A 23,049-nucleotide genomic window follows, 5' to 3' on the forward strand; every position below is an offset into this window, starting at 1 on the left:
TGCACAAAGGCATGGCTGTTGATTGGTTGCCAGTCAGTCTATTCACATGTAAATCAGACCTCATAAATGTCCCCCTTCAATCGCCCACTTTACACAGTATATGTAGTGCTTGTTAGCACAGACTTTTGTCTCGAATTGAACCGCCGACCATCTGCCCCCCATTCAGGCGTCCTCTCAGCGGTCTCAACTGCAGCAATATGGCCCCTGCGTCCCGCAGCAACAGACACGAGGAGGACTATTACGGAATAAAAGACAGAAAGGTACGCAACATGTCTTTTTGATAGCACCAGGAAAAGTTTATCGACGTTTTCCCCTCAACTTAAACGCATTTCTCTCTCCCTCTTCAGACGAGGAAACCTCTGGTGGAGAAAAAGAGACGCGCCCGCATAAATGAAAGTTTACAGGAGCTGAGGCTACTGCTAGCCGACCCGGATGTAAGTTCATTTATCACTTCTTAAAGCATCTGTATACACTGCCAACATACAGTGCAAAGAGAGTCTTAACATCGCACTTTGCGTCATTTTTAGGCGCAGGTAAAAATGGAGAATGCCGAGGTGTTGGAAATGACCGTGAAGCGCGTGGAAAGTATTCTACAAAACAAAGCGAAGGGTAAGAGCTGTTTCAATATCAAGTTTCACACAGGCCTAAAACGGATGCTTTCCGTTGCATTTAAAATAATCCCGAGTCTCATCTCGTGTAGTTTATTTGGGTCGTGACGTCATACCGCCTTTCTTCCTCCGCAGAGGCTGACAGCGTGAACCGCGAAGCTAACGAGCGTTTCGCCGCGGGGTACATCCAGTGCATGCATGAGGTGCACACCTTCGTGTCCAGCTGTCCTGGAATCGACGCGACCATCGCCGCCGACCTGCTCAACCACCTCCTGGAGTGCATGCCTCTAAACGACGAGGATCGCTTTCAGGACATCCTGTCAGATCTCATGACGGACTCTAGCAACGGTGGCACTTGGCCTGGCGAGCCGGCGTACGCTACGCTGTCCCCCGCTGTCAGCAGTGCCTCTTCTGCCTTGTCCCCGGCCCCTTCAACCACCTCCAGCGATGACCTTTGCTCTGACCTGGATGACACGGACACGGAGCACAGCCGCGTCTCGGTGGATGCAAGGGACCAGGCGCCAAGCTTGTACCTCTCCAAGTCCGTTTGGAGACCCTGGTAGTGTCGATTCATGAACATTTGAGTGCATTTTTTATTAGTTTAGAGCTATTAAAACCTGCATTAGTCCAGGATTGAGCACATTTGTGATAGACCATTCATGGACAGTTCTACAGTTGGAATAGGGCATCTGCAATGTTGCTTTTTTTGTCATTTGTCATCGACCTGTGGATACCCCTCAGTAAGCTCTTCTTGGTGCAACAATGTGCATTTCAATCCAGTTTTTCATTTTTATTTAATTGTTTTCTTTTGTATAAGCTAAGTTAAAACAACACTGTAAGGATAAATAATATTTCTAGGGAGTGTCTTCCCGTTTCTAATTATTGTAAACTCTTAAAAATAAAGGTTCCATGAAGAACCTTTATCATCCATGAAATCTCTCCATTGCACAAGATGTTCTTTATAGTTTCACACACACACACACACACACACACACACACACACACACACACACACACACACACACTGGTTCTTGTAAGAACTGAAAGGTTCTTTGCGGAACCCAAAATGGTTCTCCTATATGGCATCACTGTGAAAACTCTATTTTGGAACCATTATTTTTAAGAGTGTAGGGTAGGATGTAAATATTTCAATGTCGTGGCTGTAGATATAGATCTCTTGACATTTAAAAGTGTATGTAATCGTTGTGATAAAGGAATTTAAAATAAATAAAAGTCATATGTAATGACATTTAATGTGTTTTATATGTGATTGTGACTCACCCTTCATTAAAATATCATTTTGATTTTCCTACTGTAAGAAGTGTCATGTTATTTCTTTAAATTTCCGTTACATTAACGCGAATTAGAGGCTTTCCTTGAACTGATGATGAAGAGCGGATGTTATAGAGTTTCTAGGCAGCTGCAGAACGCTTTGATGAAATAACCAGAGTATGTTACCTGCTTTATCACACCTCCTCTACATGTCTGAAAGTGTGAATGTCCGCTTTGGGTATTTTGAGCCTTCAGACGTGTAAAACTTAGCACCCATAACCTACTAGTGTTGCACAGAACGACTAGCGCTAATAGGTGTCGTGATGCAGATCATGTCTATTGCCGACTACGTGTTGCTAGTCAAGTCTGTTATCGAAGTATAGCAAAAATGGCATTTTGGCGGAAAATTTAGTTGCTATTGTATTTTTTATATATATTTTTAGTAATGGACAGTAAAAATAAACAACCTGTCTGTAACCATACTCGCCAACCCACGTGGTTTAGTATAAGTTTTACTCGAAGTTACGGTTTGATTACGGAAGATATTATTAATAAAAAGCATTAAATCTTACACAGCTGAGCACAGAAATATATAAAGTTATACGTTATCTATCCACAAATGAAGTCGAAAGTAGAGGCAACGCTATAAAGTTTTCAGAAAACGTTTCAGTAGCTAATTAAGTTAGCAAGGTGATTCCTTGTCTATATTTAGCGTACTGTGAAAAACAAACGCTAATTCCAACAAATATTAGTCAGAAGAGTGTTAAATAGACGCTCGCGAGATCGCTTCACATGAGGTTAGCAATATAGCTACTCGCGCGGTTTCTGTGTATCATTCAGACGTCGACAAAACAGAGGTGATACACTTCACAAATATTGACTACCACAAACCACTTTGTTTTTACTTCAAATGTGTAGTCTAGAGATTAACCAAGTGTAACTTACTAGGTCTGCAGGAGACTAAACCTCAACTGACTGCGGCCGTAACAGAATAAGTGCTGCTAAAACCACTGAATAACCGTCGAGTAACGTTAGTCCATATGGATGACCTATAGTTTGAAGATCCGTCTTAGTTTATATAAACCATTAACTGCAGTTTTCCACAACCAAGATTTGAGCACGTTTGATGTAAATACGTATTAACTGTTTTAAATCCACATATAAGGTTCACAGACTGTTGACAGGTTGTATTACCACTGCTTTCATCAGGATCAGGGCCGGATTTTCGGCGTCTGAAGGTTGTTGTCTTGGTAGGAGGCCGGGTGGAGCCATTCACACCTTGTCCTCAAATTGGCGCAGGTGTGAAAGAAAGGAACTAGCGCGCCTTTCATGTGTGGAGGCTCAAACCCCAGTGAGGAGAGTCTGGTCACATGAAGGGAAGTTGTGCGTCTGATGTGCGCTGTATACTAATAAAAAAACGTTTTAACGGTCGTCTGACTTTGAACATATGGCGCAGAATGGGCCCCTCTGTTCCAACGGTCCGTTTGTGCAGGACCGGGCTGTACACTGACAAGCAAATACGTCTAAACTAAACACTGGGAAATGGAAATAGGCATTTTAAAATACAACAGTATGTTTCAAAGTGACGTTATACATAAAATAGCCTACATTAGAGGACTGGACGAAAACAACCTCATTTAATATCACAAAATACTTTTCTTTTGGACTCTGAACATCTTAAATTGATGACTTTCAAGTCAAGTCACCTTTGATAACAGGAAAATTATGCATTTCAGCTGAAGTTAGTTCAGTGTTGATTCAGTTTAGTTGTAAAGATAATCAATTTTAAAATTAGTTTATTTAATTTATAAAGCAGATCTGCAAAAAAAAATGTCATTTTCACTTTCAATGAATATTTGTACATAGTATAAAAAGCTACATAATCTGGAAAATGCATTTGGAATAACGGTAGCACTTTATTTTACAGTCCTGTTCCTCATGTACTTACAATGTACTTATGATTAGTAATTGTAATAACTGTGTAATAACTAGTTACTAACCCTGAACCCCTAAACCAAACCTTAACCCATGTACATTATATTACCCAGTACTTTCTTAGGTAAGTAAACTGCAAATACATGTAAGTGCACATACTGTAAAATAAAGCACAACCGAAATAACATCAGTTTCATATACATTTATTTTTACATTAAAGTAAAATAAAAAGAAATGTACAATATTTTTAAATGCATAGACATCTAAATGATTTACCAAAAAGTGGTCCGATTTCTCCAACTTCACTGTACTAAATTCATATATTGTATTTTAAATCTTGATAATCATGAACAAAGACACAGCCAAAAGTAGATTCTTTCTAAAAAATAGACTTTATTTCAAATTTATTAAACAACAAAAAGGGGCAGCATAAAGGAACACCAAGTTTGAAAGTGACAAAATGCAAGGACATTTATATACAACATGGGCTAAATGTTGTGAAATAGTTTCCTCAATACTAAAAGCTTAATGCCAAGTTGACCTTCACATGGAGACCTTTGAATCTGACATTTAAACCTTCATTCTGCCCATATGTATAAGGTGTTTTTGTGCTGCAGTAACTGTAGATTTATGGTAATTGTGGTTATACAGCAGGTTTCGGTGGGGGCAGTCAGAGAGATCAGGGTTAGACCTCTGTCTCAGCAGATTCAACCTATGTTTGGGCTAATAAAAGGAGACATTTAACACTGAGGGTCTATATAGCAACAGACAATCAGACAAGCAGTCTGAACAAAACAATAGCACCTAAACTCTTTAGCCCAAAATACTTTTCTGAAAAATTCACCTAATGCTACTAATGCATTGCACTTGAGGTCTTAACACATTCACAATCTGATCAAATAAGCTACAAATGCTGAAGCAAAGTTATCGTGGTTTGTGTACCTTTCAACTGCCCTAGTTTAATAAATTATATTTCAGCTCATAATAGTCCTCAGTGTAGAATTGTGAATTTGAAAGGATATCAGAAATCTATCCCACAACACAACTATCAAACACCAGAAGAACTGTGTCAAGTGCTTTTACGTCTTTTTAGAAGAAGAAGAAAAAAAACCATATAAAATATTTTCTTTTATAGAAAAAGAAAGTCGTAAAGAAGAAAATAAGTTAGTTTGTATATATACACTGGGAAAAACTGCCAAGGAAACACTGAAAAGGAAATATTCCTTAAAAAGTCCAACGGTAATGGTAACTGAACAGCACAGAGTCTGGCTTTAAAGACAGTTCAGACTGTCTGGAAATAATCTGTTGACTTTGATATGCTCTCACATTCACTCACTCACTCATGTATTTACACATCTGTACACACTCACACAAACTAGCAACCAGAACGAGTCTTCGTGAAGGTCTGTGGCTGCGGCAGAAGCATTTTCTTGATGCTAAAATGTCCGCATTGTCTGATCAGACGAGGTCTGTGTTTTTATATGTGGAAATGAGGTCTGGTTTAGGTGACAAGACCCGGACAGCCATGTGCTCTTTAGTGTGAAGGATCTTCACTGCTATTGGCTGGAGGCGCGGTGACATCATTGGTTTCTGATTCCCCCATGTGCAGATCTGGTGGATCCTCCTCTGTCAGGGTTTCACTGACCTCTTCACAGCTGACACACGCCTGCAAATAAACACTTATTAGTCTACGTGGAGTGCGCAACTCTTTTTATTCTCTATTCTTCCATTAAAAAATGTAGTGCTTGATTTTATCCATCTGGAATTGACTAGATAGTGAAATGTGGTAAAAGTTATTACTTTTTGATGAAAGTTACAATAAACATATCTAAAATTTCATATAACATTTGACCACTGTAATATATATATATATATATATATACACACACACACACACACACACACACACACACTATTTTAAAAAAAATTGGGGTCAATTAGAAATTAATACTTTTATCCATCAGCAAGGATGCATTAAATTGATCAAAAGTGACACTAAAGATATTTGTCACAAAAAAATTATATTTTAATTTCATTTCTATTTCAAAGAATCCTTAAAAAATGTATTTAAAAATTAAGCAGCACAACTTTTCTCAAAATTGATAGTAAAAATAAATGTTTGTTGAGCAGCAAACCAGCAAGAATGATTTCTGAAGGATCATGTGACACTGAAGACACTAAAAATTCATCTTGCATCACAGGAATAAAATAGAAAATTGTTATTATATATTGTAATATTGTTTTACTGTATTTTTGATCAAATAAATGCAGCCTTGGTGAGCATAAAAGACTTTCAAAAACATTTAAAAAAATTCATCCATGCATCGTAATAGGACATCATTTATGCATTAAAAACTGACCTCAGTACATATTAGATGAAATATCAATGTATACAGACCTTGACGTCAATGGCTTTGGGAAGTCCGCCTCTTCTCATCCAGGGATGCACTTCTGCCAGCTCTCTCTTCTGATCTTCTGTAAAGCGTGGCTGACTTTTCTGCATCTGCCGCAACTTCTCCCTGTCCTCCCTCAGAACCTTCTGGATGTCACTGCAAAAGAGAAGAATTTGTTTGTGATTTAATGCCATGCCGGCTTCCATGGATATTTTCATGGCAAAAAAACAATACAAGATTAAAACCTATCCAGCTATTTCCTAACGTATCCAGCATTTTAGATTATGGGAGGCACTTCCAGTTTGGGAAAGTTTCACTCAAAAAGACTGAACAAATCATTTCAAATCATAAGGATGTGCTACAAATAATCCATATCTGTCAGCTTGAATGAATGAGCAGTAAAATCTCCTTCATGTTTTATTTTCAGACAGCAGGAGAATAATGTAACGTTTGGTATTTTAATGTGACAAGAATGGCAAGAGCTCCTTTATTGTACCCAGTTTTTGAAAATGCTTATTGATTTTTTTTTAACAGTATAACAGAAGTTACTCCCATAATTCCATACTCTGTAGGAAAAAGGTGGATACAAGCTTGAAAACTGAATGTGGTCTGACTTTGTAAAAGTGAAAGCTAAATAAAACAATTTCAAAAGAGATGTAAAAAAAATAATCAACACATACACACTCAATCAGTGGCCAAGTACACACAAATAACATTTATGTAGCGCCCTCTAATGGGCATATTATATATATATATATATAAATATATATATATATATATATATATATATATATATATATATATATATATATATATATATATATATATATATATACATACAGGGAGTGCAGAATTATTAGGCAAATGAGTATTTTGACCACATCATCCTCGTTATGCATGTTGTCTTACTCCAAGCTGTATAGGCTGGAAAGCCTACTACCAATTAAGCATATTAGGTGATGTGCATCTCTGTAATGAGAAGGGGTGTGGTCTAATGACATCAACACCCTATAGCAGGTGTGCATAATTATTAGGCAACTTCCTTTCCTTTGGCAAAATGGGTCAAAAGAAGGACTTGACAGGCTCAGAAAAGTCAAAAATAGTGAGATATATTGCAGATGGATGCAGCAGTCTTAAAATAGCCAAGCTTCTGAAGCGTGATCATCGAACAATCAAGCGTTTCATTCAAAATAGTCAACAGGGTCGCAAGAAGCGTGTGGAAAAACCAAGGCGCAAAATAACTGCCTGTGAACTGAGAAAAGTCAAGTGTGCAGCTGCCAAGATGCCACTTGCCACCAGTTTGGCCATATTTCAGAGCTGCAACATCACTGGAGTGCCCAAAAGCACAAGGTGTGCAATACTCAGAGACATGGCCAAGGTAAGAAAGGCAGAAAGTCGACCACCACTGAACAAGACACACAAGCTGAAACGTCAAGACTGGGCCAAGAAATATCTCAAGACTGATTTTTCTAAGGTTTTATGGACTGATGAAATGAGAGTGAGTCTTGATGGGCCAGATGGATGGGCCCGTGGCTGGATTGGTAAAGGGCAGAGAGCTCCAGTCCGACTCAGACGCCAGCAAGGTGGAGGTGGAGTACTGGTTTGGGCTGGTATCATCAAAGATGAGCTTGTGGGGCCTTTTCGGGTTGAGGATGGAGTCAAGCTCAACTCCCAGTCCTACTGCCAGTTTCTGGAAGACACCTTCTTCAAGCAGTGGTACAGGAAGAAGTCTGTATCCTTCAAGAAAAACATGATTTTCATGCAGGACAATGCTCCATCACACGCGTCCAAGTACTCCACAGCGTGGCTGGCAAGAAAGGGTATAAAAGAAGAAAATCTAATGATATGGCCTCCTTGTTCACCTGATATGAACCCCATTGAGAACCTGTGGTCCATTATCAAATGTGCGATTTACAAGGAGGGAAAAAAGTACACCTCTCTGAACAGTGTCTGGGAGGCTGTGGTTGCTGCTGCATGCAATGTTGATGGTGAACAGATCAAAACACTGACAGAATCCATGGATGGCAGGATTTTGAGTGTCCTTGCAAAGAAAGGTGGCTATATTGGTCACTGATTTGTTTTTGTTTGGTTTTTGAATGTCAGAAATGTATATTTGTGAATGTTGAGATGTTATATTGGTTTCACTGGTAAAAATAAATTGAAATGGGTATAAATTTGTTTTTTGTTAAGTTGCCTAATAATTATGCACAGTAATAGTCACCTGCACACAAAGATGTCCCTCTAAAATAGCTAAAACTAATAACTACTTCCAAAAATATTCAGCTTTGATATTGAGTTTGTGTTCATTGAGAACATGGTTGTTGTTCAATAATAAAATTAATCCTCAAAAATACAACTTGCCTAATAATTCTGCACTCCCTTTATATGTGTATATTATATATATATATATATATATATATATAATTAGATGTAGTTTGGAACAACATTGTGACAACATGAGTGACATTTCACCTGGTTAAACACAATAGCTCTAAAGGCCCCGATATACTTAAAGCAAAATCAAAGAAGAAACTGGTGTGATGTCATTTCAAACAAAATCAGGCTAAAATGAAGTTCGTTTGGAGTTTGTATTGGGAGTTCAAAACAGGTTGCCAAAGCGAACTTTCCAGCTGGTAAACACCTATGAACTACCATTGTTCTGTGCCGACTACGCAATAAGAGGGTGCAGCACTGAGGCTTCGCATTCTTTGCCGTGAAAATTTTTCTGGTTCATTTCTTCTGTTCAGTGCGTCAAGAACAGACACCAGTTAAAACATGAACAAATTGGAGAGCCGTTTTATAGTAGAAACGGAAGTTGTAATTCTAACTGAAAGAGACAGTGACACTGTTTTTCATGTCCAATACTGTAAAGCTGCTTGCTTTAAAGTATTCTATTGTATAAAGTGCAATATAAATATACATGACTTGACTTTACTGGTGTGCCGAATTACAGAGCTGGTGCAAACATATCCACATCGCTACGATAAGATGCTTCCTTACTGCCATTTTCTCATCACCTCATCATTTTTGTTGTGCTTATTCTGTTATTGAGAGGAAAGCATGCAGCACATAATTACACATTCATCTAAACGTCACTCTGGGCAGCGTGGCCGTTGTCGGGATGTTCGCTAACAGTATATGCTGAAAATGTATTTCGAACTTATTTTCACCCCAATCGAAGAAAGAAAAAGAACTTTGCAGTGAGTATATCGGTGCCATAAAGGTCTAAGGATGAAGGGCAAGAAGGCAGGGGAGGAGAGGTTACTGGTAAGCGAGCATAACTGCTAGTTGTGGGGGGTGGGGTGTGTTCTATTTCTTCTTTCTTCACCCACTCACCGAGATGGTAACTGGTATGACATCATAACATCTTCGTCTACGTTAGCCATGAGCAGCCATGGTGGGTCCTGCAGTACATACTTGATCAGGTTCTCACTCCTATCCAACGCAACAGAGCCTTGCCCCTTGGCCTTACGGGACTTCTGGGAGGAATCCACGCTGCCAAAGTAGTTACTGCTGTTGTTGCTTGTGTTGCTGCTTCCTGAGGAAGAAAAAAATAAAAGGGGTGGTGAGAGAAGCGGACCTTTTAAAAACTACAGTTTTCTAATGGAAAGTCTGTACTGGATAAACTAGACATAATACAAAATAATTTAGAGGAAGTGGGAAAAATCTTTTTGGTTTATTTTTATAATTGTGGGCTTAGATGAGATTATGAGATTCTTCCTCTTTTAGGATTGCTTTCATGCGCTTTCATGTAATTTATTCCTGTGATGGCAAAGCTGAATTTTCAGCATCATTACTCCAGTCGTCAGTGTCACATGATCCTTCAGAAATCATAATAATATGCAGATTTGGTACTTTTCATTTCTTACCATTAACATCAATATTAAAACAGTTGTGCATATTACGTGAAAACGGTGTTTCATTATTTACAGGATTCTTTGATGAACAGAAAGTTCAAACATTTACTTGTAATAAAACTTTTTGGTAACATTATAAATGTGTTTATTGTCAGTTTAGATCAATTCAATTCATCCTTGCTGAATAAAAGTATTTTCTTTTTAAAAGAATCTTACTGACCCCAAAACTTTGAACAGTAGTGTATATCAGTATATCAATGTGCAATGTATTAAGGTGTGTGTTCAACAGCATATTAGTTTTTGCTGCAGCAATCAAAATCATTATTATTTTTTTTTTGATATGGCATAGTGACAACCCTGCACTACTATCTGCACACTACAAAGGACACTTCAGATCAGGAATTAACAGGACATGTGTCATTTCAGATCTATAAACTATAAACTCCAATTCTCACCAGTTCTACTGGCAGATCCGCCGCTGGCAGACGTTCTACAGCCGTTAGAACCAGAGCCCATGGAGCCTGAGGTGGCAGACCCGGTGCCGGAGCGCGAGTCCTCTGGGAGAATGTCCAGCAGGTCACTAGATGATGAGAACTCATCGCTATTTTGACCATCGACAGGGGATCCTTCATCCTAGAAAAACAACAAAAATAGAGTATAACATTAACATTAATTTTACAGATTTCTACACAATGTTATGTAAAGCATCTAAAGTTTGCTAAATGCACTAATTGCACATGTAAGCACCGTGGCAACTCTTCACTATTCATACACCCATAATAGTAACTGCATAGTTCTTTATTTGCCAATTTATATCCCTGCATACCAGATGTATACAAAACTTACATACTTAAAGGGTTAGTTCACCCCAAAATGAAAATTCTGTCATTAATTACTCACCCTCATGTCGTTCCAAACCCGTAAGACCTTCGTTCATCTTCAGAAAACAAATGGAGAAAGTTTTTGATGACAGAATGCTGTCAGATTTCCTTCACAACTGAGACTTTGATGCTTCAAAAAGTTCATAAAGAGATCAGAAAACTAATCCATGTGAATTGAGTGGTTTAGTCCAAATTTTCTAAAGAGACAAGATCACTTTTAATGATGAACAGGTTTAATTTAGGCTTTTACTCGCAAATAAACATTTAACAGTTAACATAAACAAAAGCTCAACCTAACTTGAATAACACAACTTTATGAACTTTTTGAAGGGTCAAAGTCTTAGTTGTGAAAGCAGTCAATGGACATTCTGTCATCAAAAAGATTTTCATTTGTCTTCTGAAGATGAACGAAGGTCTTACGGGTTTGGAACGACATGAGTGTGAGTAATTAATGACAGAATTATCATTTTGGGGTGAACTAACCCTTTAAGGATCTAAATGTCCAAGAATGACCACTAGGCTCAATATGAAGAAAGCAAATTTTATGCTGCATGGTTTGTTTCATTAAATGAAAATGGAAATGGTATTTTTTTATTTATTATTAAAGAATTAATTATTTATTTTTTATTACAGAAGCACTTGGGCGTGACATTTTGTTGGGAGATCCTAAATAATTGTGCGTGCTTAAAAAGCTTAATGTGCAGAATACAAACTTACTGACTGCATATTATTTTTTATATACAGATATTAATTTTGCAGTAATAACCATGCAATTATTTTGCATGCTTTAAGCCTGATGTGACTGCAACATGATGCAAGGATTGAAAGTTTAGGTCTTGCTGAAAAGTAAATACTGCCACCTCTTGGTCAATCCAAAGCATTGCATTTGAGGGGTTCTTTTTGTGTGTGTTGTTTGAATGAAAGACATAATGAAGAAGTGAGAGGAAGAAAAGAATTTGAAAAGAGCAACATGCTACTACATGTACAAAAATGTGAGAAAAAGGGTCCCAACCTGTAGCACATCTTTGTCAGTGTTGGTTTGCCCGATTGCACTCCCTGCTTTCTCCACACTACTGCTGCAGTTGCCTTGTGGTACAACAGATGGCGCCATGCTCTCCTGCCTCTCAGCAGAGCGTTGGGTCTCCTCTAACTGCAGCAGGTTGAGCTGCAAAGGTGAGCTGCAGCGTGACTGGAACAAAGGCGGGGAGGGTGGACTGCTTCCTCCCATGGATTGTGGGGTGGGGGTTCGCAACAGCTCCTCCCTCAGCTCAGGGTCGGGTGGTTTTGGGGGTTCCTCAGGGCTAGCAAACTGGAATGGCTGTGGCTGAAATGGAGCCTGTGGGGTAAAGGGGTTCTGGGAGGTGAACTGGGTCTGTATGGTAAAGGTCGACTGCGGAGGGAATGTCGCCTGTGTGGTGAAACTAGGCTGAGGTTGAAAGGAAGGCTGCGCAGGGAAACTTCCCTCCTTGGGGTAGAACGGCTGCCGCGGAGGGCTGCCCATCTGTGGGAACATGTAATTGGGCAGTACAAGCGCCACCATAGGGGTGACCAGAGGAGCCGAGTATGGTGTCTGGATGGGCTGCATCGGGATGCGTGGATCTTGGCTGCATTGAGCCTCCCCGAAGCCTGGCATCTGAGCATCCACCCTGGGCTGCATGCTGCCGGCTCCCGGGTACATCTGCAGTGGGTACGCAGGCATCACAGCTGGATAGGCGATGGGGAAGGTGGATTGGGATGTGTCCGAGGGAGACCAGGATGTCTGGTTGAGGCCCTGTAACTGAGGTCTGGGTGTCGACCTATGGCCGGAAGGTGTGCTGTCAGAGGACTCGTTCGGCTTGATCCGCTTGGACTTGGTCTTCTTGTTGCGACCTCGGCGGGTTCCGGTGGTCTCCGGTGCACCGCCACCACCTTGCTTACATGAGCGAGCAGCAGGAACAGCTGGAGAGAAAGACAGGAAGCTGTTATCGACTTAAAATAGATTGACTTTTTTTTGCTTGACAGTTCATTTAATAAACATAGCTACAGAAAAAGTGGCTCTTCATGTGAACGTTATGGACTACATGTAGTAAGGAACAAAACTCTAGGGATACAAGGTTTGGGGAAATATCTCAATTTTCTAATAAAAATTGCAATTACATTTTTTAAATTACAAAACTGTTTCACGCTTGCTGAAGGGCTGTACAATTCTGGTAAAAATTAGCGATTATATGTCAATATAACTATATAATAATACTAATAATAATTATAATATTATCAGGTAACCTTTATTTATATACAGCACTTTTTACAATACAGATTGTTTCAAAGCAACTTTGCAGTAATAAAAGAAAAAAGCTGTTGTTCAGTGTAAAAAATGTAAAAATTATCAGTTATTAAATTAGTTAATTTCATCTACAAAGTAGTTCTGCAAAACCATGATGTCCAGCTCAGTTCATTTCTCAATCAAGTGTCAGTACAGTCAGATCAATAATATTGTTGAATATTAAAGGGTTAAAATAATGTCATTAAGGCCTGCATTGCCAGCAATGCCACCGAACTTCTCAAGATCCAGAAAGGTACTCAAAACATATTTAAAACAGTTAATGTGAGTACAGTGGCTCTACCTTAATATTATAAAGTGACGAGAACACTTTTTGTGTGCCAAAAAAACTAAATAACGACTTTTCAACAATATCTAGTGACGGCTGATTTCAAAACACTGCTTCGAATCTTGAATGAATGAATGAATGAATGAATGAGGCATTTATATAGCGCTTTCCTGTGTACAACTGTACACCCAAAGCGCTTTACAATCATATCAGGGGTCTCTCCTCATCCACCACCAGTGTGCAGCATCCACTTGGATGATGCGACGGCAACCACAGTACAACGGCGCCAGTGCGCTCACCACACACCAGCTGTAGGTGGAGAAGAGAGAGTGAAAGAGCCAATTCAATGGATGGGGATTATTAGGAGGCTGTGATTGGTAAGGGCCTATGGAGGGAATTTGGCCAGGACACCGGGGTTAAACCCCTACTCTTTACGAGAAGTGCAATGGGATTTTTAAAGACCAGAGAGTCAAGACCTCGGTTTAACGTCTCATCCGAAAGATGGTGCTTGTTACAGTACAGTGTCCCCATCACTATACTGGGGCATTAGGACCCACACAGACCACTGGGTGAGCACCCCCTATTGGCCTCACTAACACCTCTTCCAGCAGCTACCTGGTTTTCCCAGGAGGTCTCTCATCCAGGTACTAACCAGGCTCAGCTCTACTTAGCTTCAGTGGGCAACCAGTCTTGGGCTACAGGGTGATGTGGCTGCTGGATAATCTTGTGGTTCGGATCGCGTGTCAAACTGCGAAACTGCTGAAATCATATGACTTTGGTGCTCTGAATGACTGATTCGAAACAAAAGATTCGAAGCAGTGTTTTGAAATCGGCCATCACTAGATATTGTTGAAAAGTCGTTATTTTGTTTTTATAATATTTTATAATATTACTGTACTCACATGAACTGTTTTAAATATGTTTTGAGTACCTTTCTGGATCTTGAGAAGTTTAGTGGCATTGCTGGCAATACAGGCCCCACTGAGCCATCTGATTTCATCAAAAATAACTTAATTTGTGTTCAGAAGATGAACGAAGGTGTTATGGGTGTAGAACGACATGAGGGTGAGTAATTAATGACAGTATTTTCATTTAAGGTGAACTAAGTGTCCCCAACTACGCAAGCCAGAGGCAACTAATGTACTAATAACAGTAAAATATAGCTGCAAGCAGCAATTACGGGGCCAAGCACAAAAACGGCACAAGAAGCCAGCCAACATGGCCGTGAGCATCAGACCAACAGCAGCAGTGAGCAATTAGAAAAAAAAGTTATTAGCATTTTTGTCAAGTTTGTTATAACTTTTGAGCACGAGGTGGCGCTGGTCCGAAACTTCTCAGGCTGCTTCAGGGCATTGTCCTGATGACCCATACCAAATTAATGAATTTTGGTCAAACCCATCAGAAGTTATAAGCAAAAATAGCCATTTTTCATATCTCCACTCCAGTAGGTGGCGCTGCGCTGAAACACTGTATGATGCCTCAGGTCATGCTTGTGATGACACGTACCAAGTTTGGTCTGAATATGTCAAAGCATTGTAGAGATACAGCTTCAAGAGTAATTTTTGCATCATCTCTCAAATTCTTTGCTCCGGTATACGAAAACGGTTTGACTTATCAACTTGAAATCCATAACTTTTTGTCGGCATGGTCTGAAGATGATACGGTTCAATTTTGGTGAAAATCGGAGCAAAGGTCTAGGAGGAGTTTGAAAAAGTAGGTTTTTAAAGAAAAACAATATGGCGGACAGGAAGTTCAGCTGAATATGGCAAATTTGATATCTATGTTCTCAGCATGACCCAAGGAATCTATTGAGACCAGTTTCATTACAATCGGTAGATATTATCAAAAGTTATTAGCATTTTTGTCAATTTTGTTATAACTTTTGACCACAAGGTGGTGCTGGTCCGAAACTTCTCAGGCTCCTTCAGGGCATTGTCCTGATGAACCATACCAAATTTATGAATTTTGGTCAAACCCATCAGAAGTTATAAGCAAAAACAGCCATTTTTCATATCTCCACTCCAGTAGGTGGCGCTGCGCCGAAACACTGTATGATGCCTCAGGTCATGCTTGTGATGACACGTACCAAGTTTGGTCTGAATATGTCGAAGCATTGTAGAGATACAGCTTCAAGAGTCATTTTTGCATCATGCCTCAAATTCGTTGCTCTGGTATACGAAAACGGTTTGACTTATCGACTTGAAATCCATAACTTTTTGTCAGCATGGTCTGAAGATGATACGGTTCGATTTTGGTGAAAATCGGAGCAACGGTCTAGGAGGAGTTCGAAAAAGTAGGTTTTTAAAGAAAAACAATATGGCGGACAGGAAGTTCAGCTGACTATGGAAAGTTTGATATCTATGTTCTCAGCATGACCCAAGGAATCTACTGAAAACAGTTTCATTACAATCGGTTAATATAGTCAAAAGTTATTAGCATTTTTTGAAGTTTTGTTATAACTTTTGACCACAAGGTGGCGCTGGTCCTAAACTTGGTATGCTCCTTCAGGGCATTGTGCTGATGACCCATACCGAGTTTCATAACGATACGCTAATGCGTTCGTAAAATACAGCATTTTAGCACCAAATTTAAAATGGCCGACGGCCAAAATGTCCAATATGGGAAAATTGGATATCATTCGACTCGGCATGATTCCCCGAATCCAACGAGACCAAATTCATGATTTTTGGCCAAACCCATCAGAAGTTATAAGTAAAAATAGCCATTTTTCATATCTCCGCACCACTAGGTGGCGCTGCGCCGAAACGCTGCATGTTGCCTCAGGTCATGCTTGTGATGACAGTTACCAAGTTTGGTCTGAATACGATAAAGCGTTGCGGAGATACAGCCTTATGTCTATTTTCGCAAGCACTACGTACAATTCGTTTGCGTGTTTTTCGAAAACGGTTTGAGAAATCAACTTGAATTCCATAACATTTTGTCGGCATGGTCTGAAGATGATCTGGTTAAATTTTCGTGAAAATTGGAGTAACGGCCTAGGAGGAGTTCGAAAAAGTACGTTTTTCAGAAAATTCAAAATGGCGGAAAAATTTTCATGACGGAAAATGACGTCATATGGTGCAATCGATTCGTCTTGACCCAAGGAATCAGAGGAAAAAAGAATTTTGTTTCTAGCCCTTATGGTTCAAAAGTTATTAACATAAACATAAGTGCAACTTTGGACAGCTGATGGCGCTAGAGGGATTGAGTTAGAGACTCCAAATTTGCTATGGACAAAGGTCAGACTGTCCTCTAACTGTGTGCCAAATTTCACAACTTTCCCGCAAGCGGTTCTATGGGCTGCCATAGACTTCAAGAGCGGAAGAAGAAGCGGAAGAATAATAATAAGCGTACGGAACGCCAACAATAACAATAGGTGCCTAAGCACCTTCGGTGCTTGGCCCCTAATTATATATAATTACATGCAACTAACCAAACCCTATCCTATCCTTTATTTTACAGTCCTGTTCCCCATGTACATACAATGTACTTATTAATTGCAAAAAACTGTGTAATAACTAAGTACTGACCCTGAACCTACACCTAAACCTAACCCATGTAGTTACCTTATATTACCCTGTACTTTCTTAGGTAAGTACATTGTAAATACACATAAGTGCACATACTGTAAAATAAAGTGCAACCGCTTATATAACTCTCTATTAAGTACATGTTAATATTACTCAGTACTTTAATGTATAATGACACTATAAAGTGTGAAGGAAAGTGTAACCATAATAATAATAATATATTATTTATAATAAATAAAAATATTAAACAAAATAAGAAATGTTACAAGTATAATATTTTACTATATAAAACAGTATTTAATAAAAAAAAACTTACAATTACAATAATAATATTCATAGCCGTCTTAATTTCTGGATGGATTCAGCTGGATTTTAAGTTGTTCTCATTACAAGAGTGGGAAGATTGACTGCACATATAAGCACCTCAAACTCAGAGCAGAACAGAGCTGCTTTGAAACACTAAAATACACAGGATCACAAGCTGCTTGCATTTAACTGCTGCGACAATAAATCAATGCATTTCGATTCGTAAACTGATTCTGAGATTTTCCAAATACGTCGCATCCTCTCTATTCTAAGCTTAGTTTTTAACAGCAGATGGCGCTCTAGACTAGTTTTTAACTGCACTCTCAAACGCTCACGAAGAAGAGCACTCATGTTTCAGGCTGAGTCTGAGAATGTACTTGCACCTCAGAACGCTTTTATGACTTGAAATGAATGTAAACAGCTCACTGCACACAACCTTGTAATTTGCTTTAACCCTTTCAAACTTTATGAATGATTATTTTATAGGTTTAAGTGGCGTATGTAAAGAACTGAAAGCATTCAAGCCAGAGTATGGCTGTTTCTAAAGCATGCAGTGTCATCTGCTGTTGAAAACTAAGCTCAGAGTTTTCGATGCATTGATTTATAGTCCCAGCCCTACTGTGCTTAACTCTGAAACAGTGCATATATTTATTTAATTAAATCTTTATTATTTAATTGATAAGACCAAAAATAATTTTGGTTTTATTTTCGATTCATCGTGCAGCCTTTAAAAAAATTCTCTATTCTGATGTTATACACTTAATTCCACAAGCAGCAAATGGAAGATTTCTGTGTACACAAGAACATTCAGCCTCAGGTTTAGACTATTAAATGCTTCCTTACCCTCAGATGCAACTTGTCCTTTCTGTCTCTCCAGATACAGGGAGCAGTCGGCTTTAAAAGCATGCACACCTCGCAGCTCTCTGAAGCGGCTGAGGAACGCCTGTTCTTCCTTCTGGGTATGTGCCGCCAGAACATGCTTGGTCAGGCCCAGTTTCTTGTAAGCCTCTCGCTCTGGATTGTGCGGTGAGAAAGCAGCCTGAGGGACAGCGAGACCCTGACCTTCAGTTCCTTCAGCGCTGGGGACGTCTTCAATGATCTCTGCAAAAGAAAAAAAAAAAGACGTTTAACTCAACAATGAGTGCAGTGCTCTCTCACAGGTGATAGGACCAGCACTTGTTTAAGAGCTGCATCAAAGACTTCTCATGTGTATCTCATGCATGATGGGATGGGAATCAGGGGAAAATGCAAGCAGGATGCACCAATTTTTGGAGTCCTGCATGGCTGATTTGCACCTTTATTTTACTCATCAATTCAATCAAATGTCTTTGCGATCAAATTTTTGTCCCCATGTTGTGGTAAGATTTTACTAACTTTGCAAGTGAAGTTTGGTAGAGAATTCTTGCTTTGGAGAGATGTGTCTTGTTGAGGATACGACTAAAACAAAAAAGGTGTTTTACCAAGGAACAGAGAAATCACAAACAGCTCTAAATCCGATAAACGTATCCAAAACCTAGTGAGCTGCAGACATCCAGGCAGTTCACTAGCTTTTGGAATAGAAACATTATTTATAAGAACAGATAGACAGGGAAGACAGGCCAGACAGACAGACAGGCTAGACAGACGGACAGACAGACAGACAGGTCAGATAGACAGACAGACAGGAATAAATCAATTTACCTTTCTTGTCTCCCACGTGTACTATCGTGCTGCTGTAGCTGCACTGGCTGGTAATGGACACAACGCTTTCAGGTTTACTGGGCAGCGGGAGAGGGGTCAGAGATGGAGTCACTACACCAGAGCCTGGAGGCTTCTTAGATACGTCTAATGACGAAAGTCCTGGTTGGTCCTTTAGATGGCCTGTCGCTGAATACAGAGAAAATCCAGAATAAACAGAAGGTTAACGGTCACTCAACAATATATTATATTTTATTATATTATATTATATACAGAATTAACACCAAAGAAAGTCTTTTAACGCACGGTATATTAATTTAACATTTGTTATTCTTGTAAATGTGTTTTTAAGCTTTGCAAACTTTAAAATTTGGTTTTGCGTGATGGTCGGCACATTCCAAAATTGCAAATTCTGCTGATTTAAATATTTTACCAGAGTAATGTTATTAGTTTTGATGGAACTGTCTGATACATTCAAAATCCTATGGTTTTCCCAGAGTTTTTTTATTTATTTTTATTATGAATTTATATCTGTCATGGCATAACATAGCAGTATAAAATGCAGATATTATTGCAAAATTAAAAAGCAAATACATTTTTTTAAGTACAATCTCGTAAAAATTATTTATAATTAAAAATTAAAATAAATTAAATAAAGAATAAATTAAATACAATTATACAAAAAAATACAATAAATGAATATTTAAAAATTACATCTAGATTTTTTAAAATGAACTATTTTTACTGTTAAAATCTCACAGCTCATGGTAGGTCTGTTTTAAACATTTTATATGCTATTGTTAAAAATTCTCTCTGGAGAAAATAACCTGCTCTTTAAGCAAACTGGTCCTTTCCATTACCTTGAGACACTTGCATGGAGCTCTCCACACCTCTCTGCTTGTCCTCGTCTGAGGATGTTGTGTTTGAGGAGGATTGGCACTTTCTCTTCACTGTTATGGGCACATTACAGCTCTCCAAATATCTGAAGGAGAAAGAAAGTCATCATCAACGGAAACAAGGTTTACAAAAGACCAGGATGAATGTACAATAAAAGCATGTCTGATCTGCTCTGTTTTGTTTTTATTACATTGTTTTGTACCATTAAGTGTCTAAAATGATTTGTTTATTGGGGTTTACGTGTTCAACACAGGTGTAGTAAAAGTATTACTTTTGCTCTAATCTCTTTGAAACCCCTCATTGAAGATAAAGGTCCTCGATTACAAAACAGGAGACAGAAGGCCTATTTACACGAAGATGAACAAATCCCCATTGAAAATCTCAGGTGTATATTTGTAGTAAATATTCGACTTTAACCTTCATGAGGGTATTTATTAAACTATATAAAACACAACAGCCAAATGCATTAAAACTGAGCTTGATGTATTTTTGTATCACTTTCAATTTCTTTTTTAGGCTTTTAGGTTGAACTATTATGCATTATATTATGCATTAGCATTATACTGATGTGCTAATGAGATTCCACATCCTGCAAAACGTACTGTTCTCTGCCGACCTATGTAAACAAGTTCTCATTTTTCTTCATTGCATGCTTCACTTAATTCACTTGTTTATACTCTCTTTGCATCACAGGATCAATATCTTAGTTAAATTTGGCTAAGTGAATCGAGAACATGTCCCATCAGTTCTCACAGTGCTGTGATTTTACACCTTTGTACCTGATTACGCTGTCCAGGCAACTAATCTGTTGATAGGAGTAGACGGTCTGGTCTTTGAAGGCCAGCTCCTCTTGCCCAGTGGCACGCTGCTCCTCGGGAGACTCTCTCCACGTGGCGAGACACGCCGAGTCTTTGGGTCGAACCACTGGACTTTTCTGTACAAACTCTGCAAGGAAGAATGTAGGGTTTTCAGAAGGCCTGCACAATTAATTAAAGTCGATTTAAAATCAAAATTGCTCTGTGGCCTAGTGTGATTATTAACGATTGCAATTTAATCAAACAAACAAATATTATATTATATTTATTATATTAAAAAGAATAAATTAAATAATATATGCTTGTATTCAAAATGTTTGGTCAGTAAGACTTATTAAATGTTTTTGAAAGAAGTCTCCAAGGCTGTATCAAAATATAGTAAAAACAAGATTACTGTGAAATATTATTGCAACTTAAAATAACTTTTCTATTTTAATATATATTAAAATGTAATTTATTCATGTGATGTCAAAGCTGAATTTTCAGCATCATTACTCCAGTCTTCAGTGTCACATGATCCTTCAGAAATCATTCTAATATGCCAATTTGCTTGAAAACAGTTGTTGCTTAATATTTTTGTGGACACATGATACACGTCTTTTCAGAATTCTATAATTAATAGAACTGTTCAAAAGAACAGTATTCAAATAAAATAAAAATGCATGTTTGCTGAATAAAATGAATAATTTCTTCTTCAAAAAAACCTTACTAACCCCAAACTTTTACATGGTAGTATGATGTAAATAAATTTATATTATATTATATTATATTATATTATATTATATTATATTATATTATATTATATTATATTATATTATATTATATTATATTATATTATATTATATAGGATTTTAACATGCAGTATGCTATTTCAAAGTGATTTGATGCATTTTTGTTCCACAGTTCAAATCACAATTGCAATACTTGTTGATACCATATAGTGGAGCCACAGTTTTCAGACACATTTCTGTTGCACACAAAAAAAAATACACAGACTTTGATGACATGAGGGTGCACTGACGACAGATGAGGTACACAGATGGTGGTGGATATTGGTACGTACTTGAAGGGCTCTTCTTCAACTGCTGCTCTTGGTTTTTCTGCATGTGAACTCCTTTGCAAATCTCCTGAAAGCTCCTCTGAGAAATCACAGACATACAAACATAAATAAATCCACCAGAGTCCCTTTTGGTTCTCATTGCATGAATTAAAAAAAGCTATGGCTAAATGCCATTGGGTGAATGTGAAACCTTAGACTTGTAAAAATAGCTCGCCTGAAAAAAAAAAAAAAAAAAAAAAGGTTGAGAACCAGAAATTATCATGTGACTCACCGGCTTGGCTCTATTGCCATCCTCTTCCTCTTGTCGCTGACGTGTTCCATTACCGTTACTTTCGCTAGATGACGCCACACTCATCAGATGATCGTTACTGCCCAGACTCCCATAGCCACTGGAGCCATTGTTGTGCACCGGCTACAAAACACAAAAACCATATTTAACCAGTGACTTTCATTGCTCTCATTCTAAAGGCTGGAATACACAAAATTAGGAGATTTTAAACTTTGTAGATACTAATGGGCATCATACACTAAACAACCGAGGATGTTAAAACTGGATGTTAAAATGCTCTTATTTCAATTGAATCAATTTTAACTATGAATGAGTTTCGCACCTGCACCAGGAGTCGGTGAATTTGCTCAGTGATTTCCTGAATGTCTGAGTCGATGGATTTGCCCTCAGCTGTGGCCGGAGCTGCAAACACATCTTCATTCACTGGACCCCTGGTAGTATGGAAAAAAAATACAGTTACACTACTGTTCAAAAGTTTGGGGTCGGCAAGATATTTTAATGTTTTAGAAAGAAGTCTCTTATGCTCACCAAGGTTGCATTTATTTGATAAAAAATATTGTAAAATTATATCATTAAATCTTTTCTATCTGAATATTATTTAAAACATAATTTATTCTTGTGATGTCAAAGCTGAATTTTCAGCATCATTACTCCAGTCTTCAGTGTCACATGATCCTTCAGAAATCATTCTAATAAGCTGATTTGCTGCTCAAGAAACAGTTCTTATTATTATCAATATTAAAAACTGTTTTGCTGCTTAATTTTACTTAATTTTAGCATACTGTGATGAATAGAAAAAAAGCATTTATTTGAAATAGAAATCTTTAATGGTCTTTACTCTAACTTTTAATCAATTTAATGCATCTTTGCTGAACTAAAGTGATACAATATTCTGGTTCCTTAAATTTCAGCAAATACTTTTTTTTTTTAAACAAACATTA

General features: G+C 38.2%; 2 protein-coding genes across 3 annotated transcripts in view; one reads left to right on the top strand and one right to left on the bottom strand.

The window, feature by feature from the left end:
- Positions 1-2,051, top strand: hes6 (hes family bHLH transcription factor 6). Its single transcript, XM_067363291.1, has 4 exons — positions 1-260; positions 348-434; positions 528-609; positions 744-2,051. The coding sequence occupies exons 1-4, from the start codon at positions 198-200 to the stop codon at positions 1,169-1,171; spliced, it is 660 nt and encodes a 219-aa protein (XP_067219392.1). The 5' UTR covers positions 1-197; the 3' UTR covers positions 1,172-2,051.
- A 2,038-nt stretch (positions 2,052-4,089) lies between these two features.
- per2 (period circadian clock 2) overlaps positions 4,090-23,049 on the bottom strand; it is a 42,641-nt gene continuing 23,681 nt past the window's right edge. The window contains exons 12-24 of one of the 2 annotated variants that reach the window (XM_067363638.1): positions 22,431-22,539; positions 22,091-22,231; positions 21,823-21,898; positions 20,724-20,889; positions 19,908-20,029; positions 19,051-19,236; positions 18,745-18,807; positions 18,214-18,471; positions 11,959-12,884; positions 10,521-10,698; positions 9,545-9,746; positions 6,214-6,364; positions 4,091-5,481 (exon numbers count right to left, since the gene is read on the bottom strand). In XM_067363638.1, coding sequence (XP_067219739.1) covers positions 5,350-5,481; positions 6,214-6,364; positions 9,545-9,746; positions 10,521-10,698; positions 11,959-12,884; positions 18,214-18,471; positions 18,745-18,807; positions 19,051-19,236; positions 19,908-20,029; positions 20,724-20,889; positions 21,823-21,898; positions 22,091-22,231; positions 22,431-22,539 — 2,710 coding nt within the window. In that variant the 3' untranslated portion in view covers positions 4,091-5,349. Of the gene's footprint in view, positions 5,482-6,213; positions 6,365-9,544; positions 9,747-10,520; positions 10,699-11,958; positions 12,885-18,213; positions 18,472-18,744; positions 18,808-19,050; positions 19,237-19,907; positions 20,030-20,723; positions 20,890-21,822; positions 21,899-22,090; positions 22,232-22,430; positions 22,540-23,049 lie in introns of both variants that reach the window. The other variant, XM_067363639.1, reaches the window with a different exon arrangement.

This window comes from Chanodichthys erythropterus, chromosome 16 (assembly GCF_024489055.1).
Source record: "Chanodichthys erythropterus isolate Z2021 chromosome 16, ASM2448905v1, whole genome shotgun sequence".
Classification (NCBI taxonomy): Eukaryota; Metazoa; Chordata; class Actinopteri; order Cypriniformes; family Xenocyprididae; genus Chanodichthys; species Chanodichthys erythropterus.